We start from the raw sequence: 26,469 nt of genomic DNA on the forward strand, positions 1-26,469 counted from the left end.
ATGTTTGTGCTTGAGACTGTACAAGTAAGGATTTCATTTCATGTAGTACACTGTACTTGTTCACGTGGCAATAAACTTGAATGTGTTTGACATTCAGTCGTGTTTGAGGCTGCATGAGAGATAAGATCACCCTACTGCGTTTTGAAGAGGTGATTATTAGTATGAATAAGTAATTCTTCATCTTCTTAATAAAGTTCAGGAACAATAATAATATAGGGATGCTTACTGCGTGCACATTTTAACGATTCATACAGTTTAACAATTGTAGAAATCCATTTTTAGAAATGAGTTTTTTGTTGTTGTTGTTGTGTTTTGTGTTAATTAGAAGGTAGAGTAATAATTCATTAAACAATTTTAGGCATAGTTACGCAACGAAGAAGAATTTGTTCAAACTTTGGTTTAGCCAAAAAAAAAAAAAAAAAAATGGAAATGAGCCGTTTCCGAGAATGAAAGAGTCGACTCCTTCTTGTTGAGCCGAATCAAATGATGTGACTCACTGTATAGAGTCGGAATTCCCATCATGACTACACACACATTGAAGCTCGCGAGTCTGACGAGAATAAAGAGGTCACTGAAGATGGATGGATTGCTGAATGAATGAATGAATCAATCAATCAATCAATCAATCAAGCAATCAACCCGTCAATGAATCAGTGCTCTCGGTATTCTGTATAAACAGTGAATAGGGTGCAGTTTCTGACCTTGACCTCTAGATGGCGGTATTATTACAACCATCCTGTTTACACGTTACCAAAACGTCGGCGAAGAAGAAAAAGGGCGTACCGAAGGCTGAATCCAAAATCGGTTCTTATTGGACTACATAGTGAGTGGTCCACTACATTCCAAGTACCCTATGTAGTGCACTTGCATAGGGAATATGTAACAATTTGGAACTAATCTTGACACCTCTCTGCTAATGGATTAGCAAGCGTTCGTTACCTTCCTTTAGCTTAGCCTAGTTACAAAAACCTTACGGATGAACACAGAGCTGTTCGGTGTTTATTGTTTAGGTAAATATGTCGTAAATGTTTCCAACTAGCCATGTTTGCATTTTTTCGCTCTGTTTGTAAATAAAGGAGGTTCGGAAGCTCGCGGAGAAGATAAGAAGAAACGGTTGGAGGTAAGCACGCACGCGACGCGAGTCGATTAGCCATTGCTAGCTAGCAACGCTTTGCTCAACCAGCGTTCATTCTTCCGCAGAGACGAAGCTCGGCTGTTTGTTTGTTTGTTTGTTTATTTATTTATTTATTTATTTATTTATCTATCTATCTATCTATCTATCTATCTATCTATCTATCTTTAAGCTAGCAAACTTGGTTTCGTTGTTAGTAACCTGACTAACTAGCAGCCCTTAGCTTGATTTGGCCGGTTCACGGAAGTAAAAAGTTAAAAACTGACGAGTTTCATTAAACATCCAGCCAGAATTATTACCTGTAACTCACTAGCATCAGCTTTGTGATATTGTGTATATATATGTAATATTTAAGAAGGAAATGTTGAGTGTTTGCTAATTGTGTGCCTGTTTTTAAGTTGTATCCTGGACACTTTGTCATGCAAACCCTTATCATCATATATGAATCACTTTTTTATAAATTTGTAACTTTAACTTTCTCCGTCTACAGCCTTAATTAAAGGAAAACCTCATCCAAAAACTCCAAACACATTAGGTATGTGTATACTGAAGGGTTGTGATGTGTTTAGTGATTCACGTTGGTTGCTTGGTGGTGTATTTTCATTGTTTCTGTGAGAAGTTAGTACTAGGGTTGTCCTGATACCGTAAACATACATTGCGATACTACACCAGATGAAGTATCACGATACCACACAGTATTGTGTTCATTCATAACTCAAAGCTACAAAATGAACCAGATTTTACACAAACGTGTCGATTTTTAAATCAATGAAAACACACAAACCGGTTTTTCCTTTTGTAATTAATCATTCATAAGTGTCGCGTATTTCATCTGTTGTTCCCCAGAGCCGTGAAATCATGCGACTGGATTTCTGAATTGTCGTCAGAGAACTAAGAACGAACACAAGGTTAGAAATACGTAACTGAGTTTGGAAAAAAAATTCGGGGAGGTTAGATCGCTTATTAGAAAAGAGGAAATCTTTACAGGTTAAGGTGAAGAATTTCGGTTAAAATGATGTCTCTGAGCTTTGTGGATTCTGCAAAAGCAACGATGCGTGTCGTTTTAGCGAAAATAGTACTAGCTGACGAACGTATGACATAATTTGCGGTACGGACGGTTAAAAATATACAGTGGCATCGGCGGTATTTTGACGCTTTAGTATCGCGAAACTACCGTAGTACCGGTGTACCGTACAACCCTAGTTTAGTGTTTGTGTGCCGCTCTGACATCATGGGGTGAAGTTCGAGAACGCAGCGCGCTTATGTGACGTATTTTCAGTTTTGTTTCCACTTTGTTGCTCAAACACGCTCAAAAATGAGGCACGATTCCGACTTTCGAGTTACGTCAAATGCAGAATAAGACTAGTATCCGCCTTTTTTTCTACGCTCCGTGACTCTTTGTGTGAATTATGGCAGGTGTGTTCGTGTCAACCGGACATCGGGGTGCTCATGTATAGTATCGCTGGGCATTGTGACCAATTTGACGATTCCGATTCTTGTTTATATGGTTTCGTTTCGATTCAATATCGATTAATTATCAATATTTCATCTAAAATGTTAGTTTTGCAGACATGGAATCCATGTTTTAATATAAATGCTGATAACTGAAACCCTCCTGCTTAGCTATCTTACTGAAATCCACATTTACATTAACAATAGGGCCCACCCAATTATGTTTAATTACTTCTTATTTTTACTTTTGAGTATCATTGTAACAAGAAATCATAAATATGTGCATACAATACACACAACGTAAGTACAAACTGCACATTACTGTAAAAAAAATAAATAAAACATTGTAAATGTGCAACAGAAAAATTTAACAGCTTGAAACGTTTAAAAAATAAAACCGTATTCAAAACACGAGATGGCGACATCTTCAGGACGAGAGGCGAACTACAGATAATATTCACGTCCTCAAATAAAGCATGCGCATTAATGAATCAATTCAGGGATTTCCCGAATCGATATCATTTCGTTAAATTGTAGATGATTAAAATCGGAGAATCGATATTTTTTACCCAGCCCTAATGTAAAGCAGGTCCAGGGCGCTTTTGTAGTCACACAGCTGCAATACTGTGGACGGTCATTAAATTAAGGATAAAAAAAAAGATTACGACGATGATTAGTAGTAGTAGTAGCAGCGTTATCTGAGCTCTGCTAGTGTTTTATAGCTACAGCCCTAGGGAGATAAATTAATAAAGAGTAAGAAAGACTGTTGTTTCCTCTATAGAGGTAGAGAATGCAGTAAGGTAAAGCAAGACAGGCATGACTGTACAATCGCTCACAGGAAACGTCCACCTTAACCTTAGGTCTGTGTGTGTAGCAACAAATGAAGTTTCGCCTGGTCGTAAGCGCAGCTACGAACAGCACATGTTCCTGAGCTTCGTAACGTAATTTCGTAATGATACGAAGCAACAAACGGTATTCGTTTTTAACGCACACGAATCACGACATAAACAACCCCTACTGCTTTCAGAGCAAGCCAGTCAACGCTGCGCTACTACTTCCGGTATAACTTATAACGTATACCGTAATCGATTTTATTTTTACATAAAAATTTAGTTAGTTTGTTTTTTGTTTTTCAACAGTGTTAAACCTGAGCGTATCATATGTGTCACCTGGAGGGCTGCGACAATGGCAGATGACAAAGATGTACTTCGAGACGTGTGGTTCGGCCGGATACCGGCGTGCTTCATGCTTTATCCAGATGAAGTCACGGAGAGAGAAGCAGAACCGTTTTATGTGAGAATCTCCAGCACTCTGTATAACCCTGGGATCGATGTACTGAATCACTTTAATTGCTCGACCCTTGTACAGGAAAACGAACGTGTGCAGGCATCCCATTTAGGATTCTTTACAGTGAATTCATCGCTGTTGGTATACTGTGCTATTTCATGGTTTCTCAGCTTAAAGAAAAATGATTTTGTCTTTAATTCCTCCATATAGGATTAGTAGAAGCTTCTTATCTTATAAAGATAAGCCTCTAAGATGAGTCTTTGTGTCAAACAAGCTAAGACTAATAGTTCCTTGAAGGCTCTCTTCTCCCGGCATATAAATGGGATGGGGGTTTATTCTCAACACCGAAATCATCTGTCTGCTCTTTGGTAGTTTTATACAAATGAATTGTACAAATATTACTCGTTTTTTTTTTTGATGCATCGTTAACCATGATTGTGTTTTTAGGCTGAAACGATCCTCTAGCTAGCATAATGATCGTTTGTTCCACCCTTTCTGCAGCTCCTCCTTCCGAGGATCAGTTATCTGACGCTAGTGACCGACAAGGTCAAGAAGCACTTTCTGAAAGTCCTAAAAGCCGAAGACGTAGAGGAAATGTGGTTCGAATACGAAGGCACGCCTCTGAAATGGTAGGAAATCCCAGAGTTTCTGATTCATTGCATGATGTGTGTTTAGAGGAGCGTCAGGAAAATATTTAAGCCGGTTATGGATTTATATCAAACACAGAGGTATTACCACAAGGTGGCAGCACAGACCAGGTTTTATAATATTAAAGCAACGATTCCTATTACGCACCAGTTATGTTAATGCTGTTCTGATTCCCTTTGGGCATTTGTTTGTGTTTTTAAAGGCACTATCCAATCGGAGTATTGTTCGATCTCCATGCTTCAAATACTGCTCTCCCTTGGAGTATCACTGTACACTTTAAGGTACGTGATCAGCTATCACTAGATTATAATTGCTTGGTGTTTTTCCCCCCATTAAGCAAGCAATTGCCAAATAATATTTGAACATCATGATGCATATTACAGCATTTTCCTGATCGAGACTTGCTCCGCTGCTCCTCGAGCGTCGTGATAGAAGCCCATTTTATGTCCACCGTTAAAGAAGCAGACGCATTCAAGCACAAGAGCCAGGTCATCAACGACATGCAGAAGAAAGATCACAAGCAGCTGTGGATGGGCCTGCAGAACGGTGAGTCACGTAACTTTAGTAGCGACTTCGTTCACGTCCGCTCTGTTTAGAGCAGTAATTTGTGTCTTTGGGTCGTTTAAAAGGGGACCAATCCCGAAACGCAGACGTGCACAGGCGAAAATCTGCGACCGAAAACTAAAGCAATACAGACGAGGGGAAAACGGAAACAGCTTGCTGTCTAATTTGAATAATTTAATACTCACTGTTGAAAGTGAAAGGGCTAGATGGAGTTTCAGGACACAACTGTCTTGGTGATGTTTAGCTTGGCAGCATGTCGTAAACATACTGACCTTGCATGTCTCCAAAGAACAGGAAGAATCGATAGGGAGGGAAACCGGGACAGGAAATGGAGTGAAAGTTACAGTAGCGGACCTGGGATTGTAACGTAAATCACCAGCTGAGACCCGTCTCTGTTATTTCCTGCATTCACCAGCTGCAGTATAACAAATTGTCAGCCAAAAAACAAACACACACAACAGTGAACACATTGCTAGCTGATTTCTGGCGTGCACCACTTTTATATCGTGACGTTATTTTACATTCGAGTGTTGAGCACTGGATTCTGATTGGTCAGTAGGGCAGAAGTTCTGAGAGTAGTTCTGGCTGCATCTACAGTATACGTTAGGGCTTGGCGATATGACCAAAAAATACCATATCACAGTACTTGGGTACATTTCTATAATATTCGATGCACATCACGATATGTAATTCAGCTAACAAACTGTCTGCAAAACGGTAGTAAAATAAACGAAATAACGTTAAACTGCCTTTGATGGTACTTTTTTTAAATCCCTACAAAGACAAAAAAAGTTGTTGTTTTTTTAATTACGTCAAATCAGTGGCATCTGTTCAATACTGTTGAATTATTAAACACATCAGAAAATACGTCACTATACCAACAATATCTTTGAAAAGTGTATCGTGTAATCGTTTATCACAATATCAATATTGTATCGATATATCGCCCAGCCCTAGTATACATACGTTATTATAATTTTTATTTATAGTAACAATTACACAGTATGGTGGATGCACCACATTAACAGGTTTATGAAAGGGTGGAATCATCGATATGGTGAAGAGACATTTATTTAGCGTTTATAGAAGGAGTCTCCGATGTTAGTCGGAGGTAAAAGCTATACTTTAAAGTTTTACGACACTGTAAAAGTCTTGAGGACGGAAGGCTTTCCGGTTTCTCAGTAACATGGCAAGTTGTGTGTGGTTGGGGTTTTTTTTTGGTCTTAACATTAAAAGAGAGACTGGTGCAGGAAGGACTGTTTATAGCTGCTTTAATGTAAATGGTCATTTGCTTTCACAACATTACATGTAACTCAAAACGGTACAAAGTATGATGTCTTTAATTATTAGTAAAAAAAAATTTAATCATTGGCAAATTGCTGCGGTATAAGAGGAACAGAACGCTTCAGGACACAGTGTTATTGGAAAGTAATAAACTTTAGGATGGTAACAGTGGGTTGGAGGAAACGTCCATGAACATCCACTCAGCACTTGGATGTGGAAGAGTCGCTACGATCCTGCTGTTTATAAGACGTGTAACCAAATGAACAGAAATTTTTATCCCTGGACTTCTGTGAAATTAGTAATTTGGGATTTAGTAATTTTTGTGTTCTTGGTGTGTGTCGTTTAGGGTTTGTTTGTTTTTTTGCACTTTTGTATATTAGTTTAGCAGCTACATATGATGTTTTTTTTTGTTGTTGTTGTTGTTTCTTACAGATAAATTTGACCAGTTCTGGGCCATAAATCGCAAACTGATGGAATATCCAACTGAGGAGGGCGGCTTTCGATATATTCCTTTCAGGATATACCAGGTAATTTATCTTGTATACTGAAGTGCATTTTGCGAGCAGCCTGACACACATGAATGGCATGCCGCAGTACACACGTTACCAGTAGATGGGGCTCTCAGTTGTGTTTTTGCAGTTTGTTATGGTGGAAATTAAAAGGAAACTTGTAGTATTTATTGAATAGGAAATCATCACTGATGGAATTAGTTAGGCCAGGAATAGTCTTCTCTGTCTAGAAAGGTGGTGTTTGATTTAAGACATCTGGTATATGTTTATACTTTAGCGTTGGTCCCCGGAGAAAACGCTAAATGAATGAAGAGCGAATTGCAAACTGCTCTCTCATAATATTGGAAAACCTTTAAAGTCGACTCGTGCATCGGTTAATTATTTCTTAATTTGTACTTGCTTTGAGCGTTTCAAGTAGGACCAGTTCACTTGCCACTGCAGGTGTAATAGGCCATGGGTTTCAGGATTTAAATAAAATGCTTTTTTAAAGGGACGTTTTGGTATAGTTACAAAGTATACGGTAAAATTTTCGTAAGGATTATAAATCGTCTGATCTGTCTGTTTTTACACTGAGTAAACGTGTAGACTTGTGTGCATTTTAGATTTTTTTTATTATTTTTTTTTTTTACACCAGAGTTTCTAAGAAGCTGACATCACTTAAGTTACTGGGAATCCCTAAAAGTGTTAATAATATATTAGAAGTAATTATGTACAAATTTCTAACATACTATATATTTAATAAAGGTAATAATAAAGACCAAAAGCTACAAATATGTGGGGATAGTGTTTCTAATGTGTTGTCATTTAAATGGCTTGCAAATTTACCCATAATCCTCCACATTGTTGCTATGTTCGCTATTATACTAAACCTGTATATCAGCATGGTTCACATTTTACCTGGACAAAAAGGGTAAACAAATGTATTAAGATATAAAAAGTTTTTTTGATTGATTGGTCAAATGCTGTCATACAGAGATCCTGATAAACGTCTCTGGCTGAATTGATGTCTCTACTGGAACAAAAATCTTCAGTAAAAGTCTAGTGGCTGTCTGCCAGCCACAATTTGTTACTCTTGGAAAGTTTAAGCAAGGGATTATCACTGTTGTAATCTGCCATCTTCTAGGGTAAAATTACTTCCATTTGGCCTCCTGTTCACTTTGTTTGCACCCTACGTAGGATAAAATGCATTGGAGCTGACCATCCTAATGAGTGCCCTTATGCATAGTGTTGAACTATATTTGAGATTCAGCCACAGGTGCACAGCTCCATGCGCTTTTGTTTTTAGCATCTGATAGGGTTTGCACTCAAACGAGTATGTATATGAGCCACAAATCACAGATCACGTGATGCTTGTGAACAACTACTCTACCTATGGCTTTTTCATACGAGATTCTTTTTTAGTACACCTTGGTGACTAGGAACAGGAAATTGTTCAACCATGATTTCATGTTTCACAGGGGTATAAATAAGGTAAAGCATAGGCCAAATTTCCTTAGTCATTCGTAACAATGGGTAAGACCGATGAATATAGCTGTGATGTGCGGCAAAAGGATGTTGAGCTTCACAAAATGGGAAGTGTCTAAGAAAATAGCAGAAGAATTGAAAATGCCCATTTCCCCCCATCAGGGCAATAATTAAGAAGTTCCAGTCAACTGGAAATGTTATGCATCGACCTGGAAGAGGGCGTGTGTCTATATCGTCTCAACGCACTGTGAAGAGGACGGTTCGAGTGGACAAAAAATCTCCAAGCATCACAGCTGGAGAATTGCAGAAGTCAGTTGCGTCTTGGGGTCAGAAAGTCTCCAGAACTACAATCCGAAGTCACCTACATCACCACAAGTTGTTTGGAAGGGTTTCAAGAACTCTACTCTCATCCAACAACAAACTCGAGTGTCTTCAGTTTGCCAGACACTACTGGAACTTCAAATGGGATCAGGTTCTATGGTCAGACGAAACCAAAATAGAGCTTTTTGGTAATAAACACCAGAGGTGGTTTTGGCGCACAAAGAGAGGTAGCCATATGGAAAAGTACCTCATGCCCACGGTTAAATATGTTGGTGGCATATTGTAAACCTGCCAGAAAGCTTCAAATGGGCCGTGGTTGGATCTTCCAGCAGGACAATGATCCAAAACTTACATCAAAATCAACACACAAATGGTTTACTGACCACAAAATCAAGGTCCTGCCATGACCATCCCAGTCCCCTGACTCGAACCCCATAGAAAACCTGTGGAGTGAACTGAAGAGGAGAGTCCACCAGCGTGGACGTGTGAAGTGAAGTGTGAAGGATCTGGAGAGATTCTGTATGGACGAATAGTCTCAAATCCCTTGCCGTGTATTCTCCAACCTCATCAGGCATTATAGGAGAAGACTTGGAGCTGTTATCTTGGCAAAGGGAGATGGCATAAAGTAAAAGGGTGCCAATAATTGCTGCACACCTATATTTAACAAAGTTTTTTTGTTTGTTTGTTTTGATAAACCTGTATTGTTTGCAGTTGTTTGAGATCCTTGAGAGCAGAGTATTTTTCTAATAAAGAAAAAATAATTAACAAAAGATCAAAAGGTTAAACAATGAAGACAATTTTTCACAGCTTTCTTTGCTCATATTTACCAAGGGTGCCAATATTAGTGGAGGGCACTGTACATAAATCGCTGTTGAGCCAACTATTTGACTTTGTAGCTGTACTGAGTCGTACCTAATTTGCATAGCACTAAGAGAATCTCAATTCGTATGTTGCTTGTTAACCTGCGGCGTTGTCGCTGTCGCCAGTATGGTGGCACACTTGCAAAGAAAATAAACATGTCAACGCAGGATAAACATTGTCAGTCCTTCAATTATAATTAGATCAATTATAATTAAAGTAATTAAATTCTAAACAGTTTAATAGATGATAAAGCTATGATTGTGTCCTCAGTTAATTTCAGTTGTTGGCAATGCGTCGTTCTAAATCGTCTGATCATTACACCCCGTAGTTTAACATCAAATTAAACTGCTTCGATGCCTTTTAAAAATGAGACGGTTCACTATTGATAATTAATACTTTTTGTTGTTTACCTATTTATAACTTAATTGCTTAAAAACGATTGTTGCCGGTTCGTTTATCGGAACCTTCCGACATGCTGATCTTTTCCAAGACGTCACGTGATATTAGGTGACCTGAAATGGCTTCTAGTTCTGAATCGAGGTCCACATCTTACTCTGAGTGGAAAACGTATGCGATTGTGTTTAGACTAATTACATATAGCGCATCCAAATTTAGTGTGCGTTTTGAAAATTGTTTACACGCTAGTGATGAGCTTGAAATCTTGAATTTTTGTTGATGTTTACAGTACAGACTGGGATCACATGCTTAGGGGACACAATGTTCACAACGTGACTCTCGTTCAACCTCCCTAAGTAGATTTCTACATTAGGATCTCCAAGCAAGAAGCCGAAGCTTTACTTAGGAACAAAAGGTCAGTTTGAAGCGTACCCTTCCCTGCACTCTGTGTTCGGATAAAGACTAACAATGCTTCATTACCCATGTGGTCTCTTGCCAGCTTGTGTGTCTGGGAACTGAAAAGAAAGTGTCTGCACACGCAGTATCACACTTCTCATCAGTATTAATGATCCTCTACGCCAGTATTGGCCTTAATAATTGATTGTGACGTTTTAAAAATGCATCAAAGTAGCTGTCACTTATCGCACTCTCTCCGCTCGGGCCCTACGGATAACCGTACGCAAGTCGCCGCTAACTCATGTGGTGAGTCAGGTTTTCTGGTAAGGCGATCTTGCAACGACGTATCCTGAGCCACCTTCTCTTCCTGGAGCTCGGGGATTTTAGTTACAGTTGCAACACCTGAGCCATCCATGTCGATGGTTTCCTTTTCACACTATTTCACACCGTTGGCTCATATTGTTAGTCAGCCTGCTGTTTGACATCGTCAGTCGCTGACTGCCTGTGAAACCGGGGCGAAAAACTGAACCTTTTCCAGCACTCGACACCTCGGAGATCAAAAGGCAAGGCCTTGCACGGAAGGAGCGTTTTATTTCCAACCAGGCTTCTCAATTCACGCTTGATTGCACCGAGTTGTTTTTAATGCAAATAAATACAGACCATAATTTAAGCCAGCTGTCAAAGTTCAGTTTAATAATTAGTCCCTCTAACGGAAAAACTAATCAACATGAAATTGTATCCTCTATCCTCCTGTGTATGCAAATCTTTCTTCTAGCGATCATACAAATTTTTGTAACTGATGTAAAATCTCCTTACGCAGGCTCATGAAGAGTTCGGTCCAGGTCTCAATATTTTCTCTATGAAACGTAACTGCACTTAAGTCAGGCTGTTTCAATGTGTATGTTATTTGGGGTGTGGTGTTGCCATGGTGTTTTTTTTTTTTTTTTTTTTTGTAAAAGGACATTTCCTCTTTGGATCCCTGATTTAGTTTCAACGCAGGATGAAACCGGTTCTCACACAAATATTGCTAGACACTGTTTAGTCATTGCACAGTGCTAACATGAAGCTGGATAACACACGCCCAGTCACGATGATGTGGGGATCCCCGGCTTCCCGCTCGGCCTGCAGCCGGGGGCGGATCTGGCACATCTGTACGATTACGAATCCACAAATAGTTAACCATTTTCCCCTATGACTTGCCAAATAATGGGGAGCAACGCACTGTGAAATGGATTTACTGATTTGGAAACCAAGCTGCTACTTTTTTTTTTGGTTGGTGTTTTTTTTTTTTTTGATAGACTGATGGGGTGTAAATATGAAACACAAAAGTGTGTGAACGTTGTTCTTTGAAGTGAGAGAACACTTTTGCATTAGATCTGACTAAATGATACTTGAAGCTGGCTCCTCATGTTCTGACAACACCGCTAACGTGTCTGCTCAGAGGAGAGCATCCAGTCTGTATGGTACCCCAGGGTCTGTAAAGAGTAAACTATCCGGACCACCAACATCTGTCCCACTCGGGACAAGGAGGCGTCTTTTCGCTCCGGTCAATCATTTTGCTCCGCCTCTTGCAGTAACATTCCTCCATTCTGGAGTCGGAAGAATAAACGGCGTTGCTCGGAAGAGAATGGTGGATAATGGTGTTATTTTGAGAATCAAGCCGGATAGGGTTAATTAACTTGGACCAAAAAACCTCTGACTACCTTTACGTGTCCTGCTGTCATTCTGACACTCAGAGTCATTCCATAAATGACTCTTTTTATTCCATAAATAATGGAACCCATATTAGACCTTACTTAACATGGCTGTTTTATTTAGTTTATTTATTTTTCGTTTGTTTATTCTTAAAGAACAAAGAGTTCATCAGAAATGATTGAAATCAGTTTAGAATGAAACTTTGGCTTTATCAAAGCCAAACCTTTTAGAGTCAAAGACAATCCAGATCATTGGTCAATCTTGTAGTAAAGTTTTGTGCAAATGTTTTCTTGGACAAAACCCCGAGTTAAAAGTTCCCTCCACGTTCAAAAAGTTTTGTTGATGCTGGCTTTCTTCCTACTGCCATGTGTCAACCCCAGTTGGGCAGAAATTATTACGTGTATTTGTGACACATCAGTTTCGGTGAGCCTTGTACCCTGTTAATGTGGGCGGGTCAATCTAGATGAAGCCACTCCCATCAAGATAGAAATTTTTATTTTTTTTTAACAGGACAAAGGTGAAGTAAAGGTCAGAAGTATTTATTTGCAGTGACTTGTTCAGTCTAGGGAGCCAAATCATGTGAGTAAAAATAAATAAATAGGGAGAACCACCGCTTTTTCCTTTCGTTTGTCCCTCATCCGTATGGTTTTAATTTATTTCTAATAGGATGTAGAAGGGCGTTAAATTCTGTTAGACAGGTAAAGAGCTGCTGAAAGCGCTTACAGATATTTGTGTGTGTTCTGTAGACGCTGAGCGACAGGCCGTTCATTCAGAAGCCGTTCCGGCCCGTTTCTTCTGAAGGCCACGCCCACACCTTGGGAGATCTTCTCAAAGAGATGTGCCCTGCTGCCGTATGCCAGGATGGTAGGTCATCACAGTTAAATACACGTACACACACACGCACGCACACACTGACGTTTGATGGTAATATTTTCTAAGATGTTTTGTTTGACAGGAAGTTCAAAGACTCTCCATAAAGCGTCATCATTTTTATTGTGCAGCAGCCCTGCTTAGATTTGATCCAAAGATTAAAGATATGCGTGACAAAGAGGGTGAGAGAAGAAGAAAAGAGAAGGAAGGAGAAAAAGACGGCAGGAGGTATGAATAAGGGTCAGAGCCAAAACAGGAGCTGTGTGGCTTTCTCCTCAGAGGAAGTCAGATGTGCTCCACCATGCAGGCTGTCCCACCTGCGGGTGCTGTGTTCCTCGCTGCCATTGTCCTCTTATCTGAGACGGCACATGAAAGTAAAGGGACCACTACACACACACACAAACACGGACACACTCTCCATTTCTCCCAGCAGTGGCATTAAAGTGAAAGTGCCTTTGCTGTTTGTTTGGGTTTTTTCACTTCCCTGTTGAGGAGATGGAAGACGCAGATAAACGGTGTGTTTAGATCACGCACTCTCTTTACAAATACAATGTATTCTGTGTCTCCTATGTCTAATTGATGTAACCGTTGAGGAGTAAAGCTGTATTTTTTTTTTTTTGGTGATAAGTGGTCAACCGATCGTTTCCCGTACGTTTTTATATATATATATAGTTCATGGAAAAGCTTTGATGTCAGCGAAACCTCAAGGATGACTTGGTACAACACGCTGGGTTAATTTAGCCGGGGATTCCCAAGAAGAAAACGGCAAGACGGGGCCAAGAATGCTTTTCGCCCACCAATGCTAAGATCAACAATTGCTGTTAATTAGCATCTGGTCTCAGACACAAAAGAGCACTCTACTCATTTGGCTGTAAGCAGTTTCAAGTGGATAAGCAGAGACACGCAGCCGAGTGTAGCCTCTCCTACGCTTTTCAGCATGTGAGATTTCAAAACGTCAACAAGCCAATCTTTGAGAATTGAGAAATCCCCACGCTTTATAAGTCAGTCGGAACAGTGAACGAATTTTTTTTTTGGCTTTATTTTCAAATATTTTTAACCATCCTCTTAGAAACTGAGCAATGGTGGTATTATTTCAAATAAATGATTTGCTCAGAAAAGCCCCCGCCCATCGAACCTTCACATCAGCCCACGCTGTTAGTGGGGAAACCTACAGCTGGCCCACACCCACCTATCCACACTCTGCATCACTACTGTGCTGTCAATCTTCACAGCACACTAAGAGCGTGCTCTCTTTCAGATCTCTCAGACTGAGTGTGTGTGACAGAGATGGGGCATTCCAGTTCGCCACGCGGAGCATTTCATCGATCGTCTCAGACCATAGCAGTGGAAAGGGGTCACTATTAGAAAAGTATTCCGGTCTGGAATAAACAAGACAGATTTATTCAGAAACTTTCTGGGTTCCACAGGATCCCGTCATAGACGTTGCGTATGCGTTCGTCTCGTACAGCTCGTACTCGGCCTCTCGGGCCGTGTAAATGGGCAGAAATGAGGAGTTGTGGTTTGAACAAATAGTGTTGGCCATGCTTGAGCAAGAACATTGTAATGTTTGGGCTCTCGGGCTCTGCAGTACTCGACCGCAGTGTGCTGTGTGTATCAACAGCAACCTCAAGGCACGGCAAGAGAAAGCAGTTAAATGTTCTGCTCTTCTGAGGCCTTTTTTCTTTAGTGTTTATGATTAGCATCTGGATTTAATAATTGTCTGTTGAATGAAGAGCCTGTCTTAGAGAATTCTTCCTGCCAAATATATTTTCAGATATATAGTGATATGAATATTTGTAGATTTTTATCCAAATTTAAATAATTCTGTATTAATTGTTGCCAGATTAAAAAAATAAATCAATAAAAATTGTCACAAATGTAGGACTCCATGTTGGCCATAATACATTTTCAGTAACTCGTTTTCTTTCTGAACCTCCAGTTTATTGTACAAAGTAAAAAAAAAAAAGAGTGTTTTTAATGCTGTCTGTAATAATTAAGGGCTAGAACCCTTTTTTATATATATATTGCTGGGGCAATATAACGAAATAATATTAATTTTGTGATAAATGACATCACAGTACACTTTTTTTGAGATGTTACTATTTGTATTTAGATTATTATTATTTTTTTTTAGATCAAATGGTCAAAAAAAAAAACCCCAGCACTTTCAAAAGAGAAGAGAAGAAAAGATGACATTTTGACCATAAAAACAAAGAGTAAATGTAAATTAGATGATAATTAGAAAGTGATTAATAATCCTGTTTGTCACAATATTCGCAGTTTGATCAAGCGTGAACATCTTTGGCCGTGTGGAACCTTTTCGCAGTCCTTGTTTCAGTCATCAAAAGTACTGTTTTTGTGTGTTTGTTGTTAATTGTTTACTATCTTTTTTTTTCACCTCTTTCTTGTTCTTTTTTTTTTTCTTCAGGGTTGAGAAGTCAAAAAAAAAACAAAAAAAAAAACAAGCCTGACCCTTGACATTCTAGCTTTGCCCTTTAGTTCTCATTTCCATACGAGTGCTACTCATTATGTACTACTTATCTTGGCAGTCTATAGGTACAAGAGAAGGTGATGGGTGTGGCCAGGTAGAAGACGCGTCAGTGTTTTTACTGCAGTTGCAAATAACCTCACAGGTGGGCGGAAGCTCAAAATGACAAACTGCTCCATTGAATACTCAAAACCAATAATGCTTACACGTCAGATGCTTACTCTTTCAGCATTTCTGTGGCCCTATTTGAGATAGTATTGAGCCAGAGTCCAAGTCTCCTGGTTTGGCACGAGCTGTAGGTTTGAATAGACAGACGTTATCTGTAAATAGATGCAAACCCTTCTCCTACTCATACCAGTGCTTTTTTATAAAATAAAAATATCCATATTTGTTCAGAGATGATATGACTGTTTACTCCAAAATGGCCATGTTCTCCCAGTAAATCGCTGAAGGAATAACCATGACGTACTCACTTCCAGATTATCTGCTTTTGTGTTGCTGGCTCATCTCTGTACTCTGTACTCCATGACTTCAGGTTTCAGTTCTGTTATGCCTCTTCTGCTTGTAAGCAAGAAAACTTCGATAAACAAGTAGTAAGGCTGTTCAGTAGAACCGGAGGTGTTAGTGCTCGTCAGTGCATTCCAGGTATAAGGAGACGATGGTTGTATCATTTTAGTTGTGTTGTGATTTAGTGGAATATTCAGAAAGTTTCCTAGCGGAAGGAAGGCCATGCAGTTCAGTCCAAGCATGCGCATAAATAAATACGTCTGTAGTGGGAAGCTGTGCGACCATTTGTCCTCTGTTTGTACAGTGAACGGAGCACCGACGCCACATCCCCTTGCTGCGTTCAGAGCTGGTTTTAAGGTTTCCTGTTTCGGCGGTGCGACCAGTCACTCGCTGCGCAAACGCCATCAACAGGTGTTGTGAAATGTCAACTCTTCATCCGCTCACGCAGCATGATCGTTTCGAATACTGAGAAATTGTTACCCAATCGAGTTTTACTTGTACCACTGCACCCATTTTTATTGGGTTTAATGTTGGAGGTTTCAGAATGTATAGAAAAGAAACTGGTGGGTAGAAAAGACATTCTGATGACTTAATTAGCTTTGACCTGATTGTGTTCAGACTGTGTGCTGTATAGTTTTATGCACAAAAATAAGACGGAAAGTAAAAATGCTGACTCCTACCTTGAGCCCCCCCCCTTCTTCTTCTCTTTTTCCAGACCAAATAGATGTTTTGTGGGGCTCTGTATGACTGATACTGACACCAAAATGAGTAACTTACTTAGTATTAATCAATCAGGGAGTTCACAAGGCATTTAATTTGGCTCTTTTCCCAGTTTACATATAGGCCATGAAAAGAACTGGTTGATTTTAAATGAAGTGCGTTCGTTAGCTACATTAATTACGTTGGATCAATGACGAGCGAGTTTTGTTCCACCTTGGCAAAGCGTTTCTGTACAGCAATAAGCAAAAATAAGTTTTATTTTCTCAGAGCACATTTTACAGTCTATTTTGCCATTATTAATTGTCAAATATGTCTGGAATATGTCCTTTGTAATTAGCATAAGTACATTAGACTTGCACCGTTGTATCACATGATATCAGATGTTGATATTGGACAGTATTGGACCATAACACCATTATAAAAAAATTTTAAAAATCGAGAGTTACGAGAGGTAGCTTCGTCTTACGAGCTCGGGTTACTGTCCGGGCCGAATTTCTGTTCCTCCGTGTTCTCTGGTTTCTACCACCTCCTGAAAACCTGTCAGTAGGTGGCTTGGTTACACTGAATTGCCTTTAGGTGTTAACGTATATGTATGGTTCCATGTGACGAACTGGCATCCCATCCAGAGCCGATTCCCACCTCGCTCCCAGGGATATGTTCTGGATCCACCACAACCCAGACCAGGATAAAGTGCTAGTTGAAGGTGAATTAATCATTTACTATCACTGTAAACAATATTGATGCAAATAGACACCAAAAACCCAACACTTGGCAGGTGGTGGTGAGAGATGGAGGGAATTTGACGAAGAGTTAAATCACAGTTTGGTTTCATATTTACAAAGACCAGTCATTTTAAACATTTTTATTTCACCTAGGAACTTTGGTCAGGTTTCACATCGGAAATATCGTTCTAATATAAGTCCACTATTAAGAATTTTAAATGGTCCGTGAAGAAAATGGTGATGGAATTGATGTGTAGGAACACCTGTGGGTGTCTGCGTTCACTTTAGGATCAACTGTGCGACCGTGCTTTTTTCTTTACTGTCACTGAATTCCCCCTTTGTGTCATATTGAGAGTGAATGAGGCACCCACCCTCCGAGAGAGAAAATATGATGGTTAGCTTCAAGAGAAAAGCTGTTACAACGCCCTTCAACTTTTACTCTCTGTTTTCAGATATTGTGGTTTTGCATTTGCGGATCATTACGTGAATCTTCCTATTACTTTCTCTCTCTCTCTGAAAAGGAATGTTTTTGGAATCCGTTTTTGAACCCATCCCGGTTGTTTATGATTGATTGATAATTCGACGTGTCATAAATTACGTGGTCTCATCCCCCCCCCCAGATAACATCTGTAATGGTTATCATGAATAGCTGTTAAATGTTTTTGGTTTTTTTTGGCTCGCCATTGTTTTACTTCTGTTTAACCTTTCTGTCTCAGTGTCGGGCCTTGTTTAACGGCCAAACCGCCCTTATAACGGTTATCTTGTTATGATGTGTACTTGCATTTTAGTTTTGCACCAGGGCCGGGATTAAAACCGTCAGGCTGTTAGTCATAAAGTGTCGCTAAAGCTCCGCCCCTTGCTTTACACCAAATTGAAGTTTGGTATGAGTGGATGATAAGGTGTGGCCTTCAGGAGTTGGCGCCAACTTTGTCCTGTGTGCGTCTCCGTCGTCGTTCTCGCTCGCTGTGCCCTAGCGTTAACCCCAGGCCCAATACTTGGCTCGTAGCTAAAAGATGTCACAAGTTGATTGATGGAGTCTGATTACCAAGGTGCGATGTATGTGTGTGTGTGTGGGTGTGGGTGTTAATTACAGGTTGTTGCTGTGGACCTCTTGGATGAGAATCAGCCATAAAATAGTCAATTGCCAACATGATATTCAACTTTCATCATACAGGCGCAATATTGCGATATAAAATCAGTATCGTAATAAATAATGCCAGTACGTTTTTCGGTCAAATGTGAACTTAATAGAATAACCAACCCTCTACTTTTTTTAACAAGCAATCAAGTACTAGTGCATTTTTCATATTGGCAGTGGGGTTTTCTTGGAAATGGGCTTTTTGAGAAAAAGGCTTCAAAAATGTGTAGTAAAAACAGTGAATTTGAAGTCAAATTCACGCAAGACCTTAAAACAATAGTAAAATAATAGTGAACAATGAAGTAATAGTCATTGTCTGTCTTAGGCACAGTCATATTTGGTGTGCTGCTATAATTTAGCCACGCCTTGAAATGTCTTATCACTCGTACAGTTTGTCTGGAACTCGTACCAGAACTGTGTAGGATTGTGAAGGAGCGGTTTAGCTTACCAAACCTCTGTGGAAACTGTAGTGGAGTGTATACGGGATACAGACCTCGGGCTATTGGATGTGTCCGAGTCAGTTCAAGCTGGAGCAGATCACAATTCGGGTCAGCAGTAGGAGAAGGTCATCCAGTGTGCGTGTCGGTGGCTGAGCCGGCGTTTTGCTCTCCCCCTGCCGCATTAGCTATTTAACCTCACCTCCTTCCCGTAGGTCAGCAGGCTAATGTTCCGGCCTCCAGCATTCACCCTCAACTTTCCAGCGTGAGCTCAGCGCTGATCGTCATGAGTAAAAGATGATGAAGAGACCGTGGCTGTTGTGCACTTTCCAGCACAAACAGTGGAGCTATTCATGACTTTATCCACAAAAGCCGGCCAGATTTTTGGGTATAAAATGGAGTGATGTGGTTGAGGGGTTACAGTCTACCAGCTTGTTGCACCGAAAGCATGGAAATCTAAATATTACAGCAGTGGGTTTTTCTTTTTTGTTTTTTAGAAGGAAATTTAAATGGTTTACTTTCAGTAATTAAAAAACGAACATGCACAGACTCACTGGAGCAGAGGGAGATTCATTAGTCCTTGTCAGTGACCACTGAACCCCTGAGTGCCCTCCTGTTTCTCAGACAAAATGATGGATAGACTGACTTGCAGGCACATTTAGAAAAGGAGGCAAATGGACACTTCACTGACCGACAAACTGATAAGTCACTCACAGTTCATCGGTTCATCCAACATCTCTCTCTCTCTCTCTCTCTCTCTCTCTCTCTCTCTCTCTCTCTCTCTCTCTCTCTCACTCTCCCCATAATAGATGATCCAAAGAAATACCAAGTGGTGATTCACGGCATTGAGCCGCTGTTCGAGACGCCCATCCAGTGGCTCAGCGAGCACCTGAGCTATCCAGACAACTTCCTTCACATCTGCATCATCCCAGCACCAAACGACTGAACTGCCCAGGTGGCCCGAGAACGACTGCTGCTCCCGTCATCCAGGAGGGACCCTTCCAGAAGTGTATTCACTTTCTCAAACTTCCTGCATTCACATTTGACTACTTGGCCTGCCACGCCCACTGCTCCGAGATTTGGTGGAATGGAAATATCGTTCCTTTCTTATGCATGCCATAGGGATGTAAATAACACCTTTTTCTGTCTCTATATCCGAGTATTACCTTGGTATTTTTATGTAACAAATTAGCCTACTAGTTCAGATGAGATTCAGATATTTTCTCCACACTGTTTACTAAACTAATCTTTTTACATCCCTGGTATGCAGTTCTCTCTCTCTCTCTCTCTCTCTCTCTCTCTCTCTCTCTCTCTCTCTGATGAGATCTCTTTACATGTTGCCTTAGAACTCACTCATCTTCACACCGGCATGATGAGGCACACTCCTGATTTTGTCCTGGTTTTGCTGAGTGATTGGTATCCCTGGGTCAAAAAGGCCAGAGCTTAAGTTTTGATCAGCCAGTCGCCGTTTCGACAGCTCAATATGGTGCTCTGAATACAATAACGATTTCAACATTAAACCGTTAAACCTAACACTGTACTAATGTTAAGGTCTAACATTAAGTAGCTAGGCTTGCTTTTATAATGTGTAATCAACACTAGTAACAAAGTTTACTAGAATGTAAACCAGCATTAAGGGACGAATGATACATTTATTTGTTTATCTAGCCTACCAGGCAAGTGAAAGCTCCAATGTCCTTGCCCAGTCACATGTATTTGTGTAATAGAAACAAACAGTTAGGTAGTTATGTGCAGCAACACGAACTTGACAAGAAGTCACTATGTCATTGGTAATATTTTGGATACGAGATGTGTGTTCAGTACTCGCATCGCAAGTTTAAATGTTATTTGTGTCCTGCTCGAGTGTTTTTACTCGCGAGGTAACTGCGTGTTGTGCTAGCAAGACAATTATATGAGCACTTTGTGCTGGAATGTCAGCAGTGTTTCCACATACCTGCATGCTGCTGATTCAGAGACGATTGTCATCTGTGTACACCACTTAATTCGAAAGAAATGTGAAACATGCACTGTAGTTACCGTATCAATGTGCATGACGTCAATTGCATTTAAACGTGCTTAGGAAAACTTTTGTTTTGCCCAGTCAAAGTTTATCTTCTTTTTCAGGTTGTTGAATCTACATGCAACTATTAATAAAAATCAGTTTGTCCCAGGCGCTCAGGTTACTCGTATATCCATCCCAGTATTATAACGATGCCACAGGATCAAGTTTATGGTTGGATGATCAAATATACATTGAGCTCCGCCCTCATTTCCCCAGGGACACCCGTGATTCTGCAAAATGAGGATGCACATCGGTGCACATTTTTTCAGTATTTACAGCAGCTGACTAACACGCTAATTATTCGTTTATAGCTTCTCTTGGAACTCGTTTATTTATCAGGAACCACTAAACCCAGATTCCCTTGGGGGGTGGGGGAGGATTATGTCTGAGTAGAAAACTGTCATTGCTCAATTCCTGGTTGTAGGTTCAGTCTGGGAACTGGACATGTCATTCAAACAGATTATTTCCATAAATAATGAACTCAGATTCCAACTGTTATAACACCATACAAATATAAAAGCATAGTATGGGCATTCTCATGTTTTTTTTTTCTCGTTTTTATTTGTATATTTTTTTTTATATATATACATATATATAAAAAAAACACGACAGCCAGTTCATCTGTTGCAGTTAACTCTGTATGTACGAGATGTATCATGAGGTGTATGTATCATAAGAGAACTGCAGCATAATCGCCTGATCGAATGCTCAGTAAAGATTTTATCGAATTTAACACATTATAGCTGATCCAGCACAATATTTAATCAACTCTGATTATACAGCCGCTAGACAGAACTGTTTAGGCTGGCAACATTTGTTTGCGTTTATTTCGTTCGGACGGGACGTGACGGAGGAGGTTGGACAGTCGAGCAGACGATTAGCAGCTGAGAATGATTATTTGCTTATAGGAATAAGTGAGTGTACACTCTCAGACAGATGGGGAGAGCGAATACTCAAACCACACCAGGCCACTTCTCAGCAAACCGTCTGGAAGACCTGGGGCTTCGAAGCTTTGAAATGTGCGCGTCGGGGGATTTTATTATTTTGTATTTTAAATCGGACTCCAGATGTGCGCATTGATTGATTGTAATTAATCTACTGAAATGTCGATGCTGAAATCTACACGTTCTTTCGGAACAAGTGTGATCAAACGAATTTTTCTTTCTTTCTTTTCTTTTTATCATGCCATGGCTTGCTTTTCTGTCTTTTGCTACTTAACTTGAAAAAAAAATGCTTAATATATAATTAAAACAATATTTTGTAACTAAGTTACTGTCTTCAATTTAATGCTGGTGTGTGGGGGGAGATACAGTGCTAAATATCTGTTTAAAAATAAAGAAATAAGTTATTTTTGGATTCGATATTGTGTAGAAAAGGGACCAAATATTTCTGGAATCTCCTTTAAATAAAGTTAACAAGATTATAATATACTAACTCACTTTAAGGAAATATTCCATCGTAGGCATGTCATGTGTAGCGACTGTTGTTTGCTTCTCGAGTTCCGCAATGCCGTGAAGTAAATGTAGCTAATAACTACAAAGTAACAAGTCTATTTCACCCAAAATCTGTTCTATAAATATCTACCTCAAACCACATCCAGTCTTCATTGATGTCTACCAACTTGTTCCTGTGGTTTAAGACGCCATGTGACTTTCCTGTAAGCGTGTTTGTAGTGTTTTTGGCCTGAAAAACACTTTTTCTTTGGTCCTCGGTTGAGCTCACATGATGCGTAACAATTCCGTGGCATCGTGACCAAAGACGACCCGATACAAAGTTTTGGCCATGTCAAAAGATTTAGATTAAAATCTACATGGCTAAAAAAAAAATAATAAAAGAATGGCTGCAATGCTAGTCTAAACTCTACCAGTTGAAGGATAGGTTTACGCTACAGATACGGTAGTGGCGATGACAAAAGCATAAATGAAACAAAATGACGTCCTGAAATCTCATTTTCTTTAATCCGAGTTGTATTGTTGGAGGATCTTTAGCACGTTGTCGTATAGTCTGTTACAGGATTCGACTAGGAGTCTATTGGGATCTCATACTTTTAAATCTTCTATAATAACCTGAAAGGTTTACTGTATTTTAATATAGTTCAACGTCTACGTTAATTTGCAAATACTTCCGACTTGACAAAATTGGATCTTTTTAAATAATGGAGCCTTGTAGTGTTACCTCTCAGATCATCAAATACTTGTGTAAGATTTTGGGTGAGTTAGACCTCGGTATGAGTAGACACAGGCCACTGAATGAGGCTGCGCAATGCATGGAGACTATTACAAAACTCCCACCTCTCTGCCTTTACTTGTTGGTGAAGGTGTGTTGAAAACACCCAACACTGACTCGTGTGGATTTAGGTTGTTATTTATGGACAATTGCTCATGTGGATCAGCCAAAAAGAGGCATGTTGTCGGAGCTAAAGTCTTTAGTTTAAGCACTTTGGTTTGTTCCATTACTTCTTGGTTATATTCTCCTCAAGCACAAACTTAAAGATGGCTGATTTGCTTTTGCTAAGCGAGAATGCTGAAAACCAGTGCAGCTACCTGCACCAGAAGCTGGTGCAAAATCCAAAAGAAAATGATTTGTGTCATTCAGTTGAAATGAAAGTCAACTCTTTCTAAGCCAAGCCATGTTTTTCATCATCGCTCTCTTGTTGTGGGGGAAAATGTGAATGGTTTACTCTTCCAGTTACAGAAGATGAGTGTGTGTGTGTGTGTGTGTGTGAAAGGAGTGGGGAGGTGTTCTTTTTCCTTTTTCTTTTTTTTCTTTTTTTTTTTTTTTCCTGTAGTGGACATCAAAGCTCCTCGTCATGACTTCATTAAGTAACGCTGTCCTGGCCTTGCTCTCTCATTCCTGTAAAGCCGTCACTAAAGGAGATCAGAGGGCGCCGTCTCCTCCTTCTCTTCCTCTCTCTCTATCATTCCTCTTTGCTCTCGTAGGTGTCCGTACGTTCTGCGCCGTGCCTTTTCTCGACCTGCCTCACTCCTTCCTGCGTGAGCGAGGAGACTTATGGCGCTTATATCCCGGAAGCACTCTTTGAAGTTCACATAATGATTAAGTGAGTAGACCTCAGGTCGCCCTGTGTGTGTGTGTATGTGTGTGTGTGTGTGTATGTATGTGTGTGTGTGTGCATGCATGCGAGCACGCACTTGCTTCACCCTGTTTGCTGTCATCCACCAATTTCGGAGTGTAAAAGCAAAACAGAGATGGTTGGAAGCCCATAACCCAGTCATGGCCTGTGAACTTATATGAGGTGTTAGGAGAAGAACTTTCCCCTCTGTCTTCCCTTGCTCCCTTCTCTTCATATACACCTGGATAGAAGTAGGATGATGGGGGTTGGACGACTTTCGGGACAAACAACAAAACTCCGTGCTCTTTTCCGAGACGCCCTCTTATTTTCAGACCCCCCCACCCCCACCCTCCCCCACCCACTTACCACTTGGCCAGAGCTAACCTGTCATTAACCCGGGCCCCTAATTGGCAGGTGCTGAGGGGCTCTGAGACACTGTGATCACTTAGAGGAGAGGACAGACCAAGAGGCCTCTTCATTCACGTCCTTGCAATTTGCTGTGCTCTTTGTTTAGGCCCCCCTCTCCTGCCCAGGAGTAGTCATCGCTCTCATTCCTTGGGTTCTACATAGCAAAAAGTGTATCTGTTACTTATGCAGCTGGAAGATTAAAAAAAAAAAAAAAACAAGTCTATGGCCTCTGGTCAAAATAAACACTTCTTGCATTCATTGTGTGTGTGAAAGAGAGAGTATGTGTGTGTACTTGTTTGCCTGTTTAGCAGGCTGGATGTGTGGTTTGTGGCTCCTGGCTGGCTGTGAACAAAGGAAGACTGTAATTTGTTGTACATTGAAATAACACAAGCCTTGGCATTGATGGAAATGGAAGAATCTGAATTCCCCAGCCAGAAAACAAAACGAAACAACTGGAATCTTTTAAAGGGCAATTGAAAGTAATTTCTGAGCTAAATGTGAAACCGCTACATGTTTTTGAACAGTCATGAGCCATCGGAATAATTGCTCGTCAGAGACGTTCTCATGTAACGTGCACCGAACCCAGCCCCGTGTTACCAACCTTTAGAGAATTTCGACTCAAAACACACTCCAGGACATCTTCATTACAGTAAATAACACTCGCTTTATTTAAAAAGAAATGCTCGTATTTGAAAGGGCACGTTTTTCTTGTGGAGTCTGGTGGTTTTACTGACTCATGCTACTGCTTCTGCTGCTGCTGGTGGTGGGACCTGGCAGGAAATGAGGAAAGCCTATTATCACTCATAATTCATAACCTGACGCTTGTGGCCTGTAAATTTACATGGAATTTGAATCGGAAGTCACATTCTCTTTTCTGCTTTAGCCATTGTTTTCTGTATGGGTTTGGTTTTATTCAGCACCATTGAACGTCAGCTGTCTCTTTTTAAGAAACCAAAATGAAATGTAATCGCTGCTCGAGTCATTTCCCCAGATGTAATCAGTCAGCCAAGATGTGTCGGGTGTACACGTTTTCTTTAGATTGCACCGCTAGTACGAGGCTAACATAGCTAACAAGTAATGGAAGCTTCCTTGAAACCAAAAACACAATTCTTTGATTCAAGGACGGCATCAATCCCGCAACATTTGGATTCTGACAACTGTTACTTAAAACAAAGTGCCACCAATGCTCCTTATTTGGATGTGACATTGTACCACATGACCTCTTGCACACACCTAAAGCTCAGAGAACTTTAAAAATAATAGTAATAATAATGTTAATAATAATAAAAAGGGGGAAAACAACGTTGTAAAACTGAGTGAATTTTAAAATGACCCAAACGCCCACTTGTAGTGAGAATGAACGTGTATGCTAAACAGATATTTAGCATTATGTACTGAATGTTAAATTCCAAGTCCGTAAACAAATGACTAAACGTATGAATTGAACAAATGGGGCGAATGAGTCATGGCTGTACATGCCATCTCCCACAAAACTCGCCAGTGACGCGTTACATGTAGAAAGCATTCTACATTAGCATTTGTCACCTACGAGTTGCTTATGAGTCGATCGCCACAAAAACAAACATTGTCACGCTAATTATTTCACCACTTGTTAATATTGCTACACACTGTGCTCTTGCACCATACATTTTATAGTAAATCGCTATATTTAGGTATTTTTTCTCAGGATTACAGCTATTGCTCTAGTAATGGTGACGAGCCGTCATTGATGAACACCAGCTACCACCATATTAATAAATACAGTACAGTGATGCTTGAAAGTTTGTGAATGGTTTATAAAAAATGATAGAATTTTCAATATATCTGCGTAAATATGATCTCAAAGATCGTCAGATTTGTTGTTCAGTGGACACTTGAACATGTGAGAGCAGCTTTTAGTTGCTTAGAAGTTACCCTGGGTTCCTTGTGTGACCTCACAGAGTCTTGCTCTTGGCGTGATCCCTGTTGGCCGACCACTCCTGGGGACGGTAGATTAAATTAATTAATTAAAATGTAAATTTCCTCCATTTGTACATAA

General features: G+C 40.1%; 1 protein-coding gene across 2 annotated transcripts; it reads left to right on the forward strand.

The window, feature by feature from the left end:
* The first annotated feature begins 882 nt into the window (after window positions 1-882).
* Window positions 883-22,221, forward strand: atg5 (ATG5 autophagy related 5 homolog (S. cerevisiae)). 2 transcript variants are annotated; one of them, XM_053651231.1, is made up of 9 exons: window positions 883-1,120; window positions 1,623-1,667; window positions 3,724-3,877; window positions 4,373-4,500; window positions 4,722-4,800; window positions 4,903-5,065; window positions 6,800-6,894; window positions 12,756-12,873; window positions 19,701-22,221. In XM_053651231.1, the coding sequence occupies exons 3-9, from the start codon at window positions 3,770-3,772 to the stop codon at window positions 19,835-19,837; spliced, it is 828 nt and encodes a 275-aa protein (XP_053507206.1). In that variant the 5' UTR covers window positions 883-1,120; window positions 1,623-1,667; window positions 3,724-3,769; the 3' UTR covers window positions 19,838-22,221. The 2 variants fall into 2 exon arrangements, with proteins under 2 accessions (XP_053507206.1, XP_053507205.1); XM_053651230.1 differs by lacking the exon at window positions 1,623-1,667 and having other exon boundaries at window positions 885-1,120.
* The last annotated feature ends 4,248 nt before the right edge of the window (window positions 22,222-26,469 follow it).

This window comes from Ictalurus furcatus, chromosome 20 (assembly GCF_023375685.1).
Source record: "Ictalurus furcatus strain D&B chromosome 20, Billie_1.0, whole genome shotgun sequence".
NCBI lineage: Eukaryota > Metazoa > Chordata > Actinopteri > Siluriformes > Ictaluridae > Ictalurus > Ictalurus furcatus.

What these genes read in the sequence shown, in the direction of transcription:
- atg5 (XM_053651231.1), top strand. Translation starts at nt 3,770, where the DNA reads ATGGCAGATGACAAAGATGTACTTCGAGACGTGTGGTTCGGCCGGATA. An exon ending in GTATCACTGTACACTTTAAG is followed by an intron (nt 4,801 to 4,902) that starts GTACGTGATCAG and finishes TGCATATTACAG; the next exon opens with CATTTTCCTGATCGAGACTT. An exon ending in GTGGATGGGCCTGCAGAACG is followed by an intron (nt 5,066 to 6,799) that starts GTGAGTCACGTA and finishes TGTTTCTTACAG; the next exon opens with ATAAATTTGACCAGTTCTGG.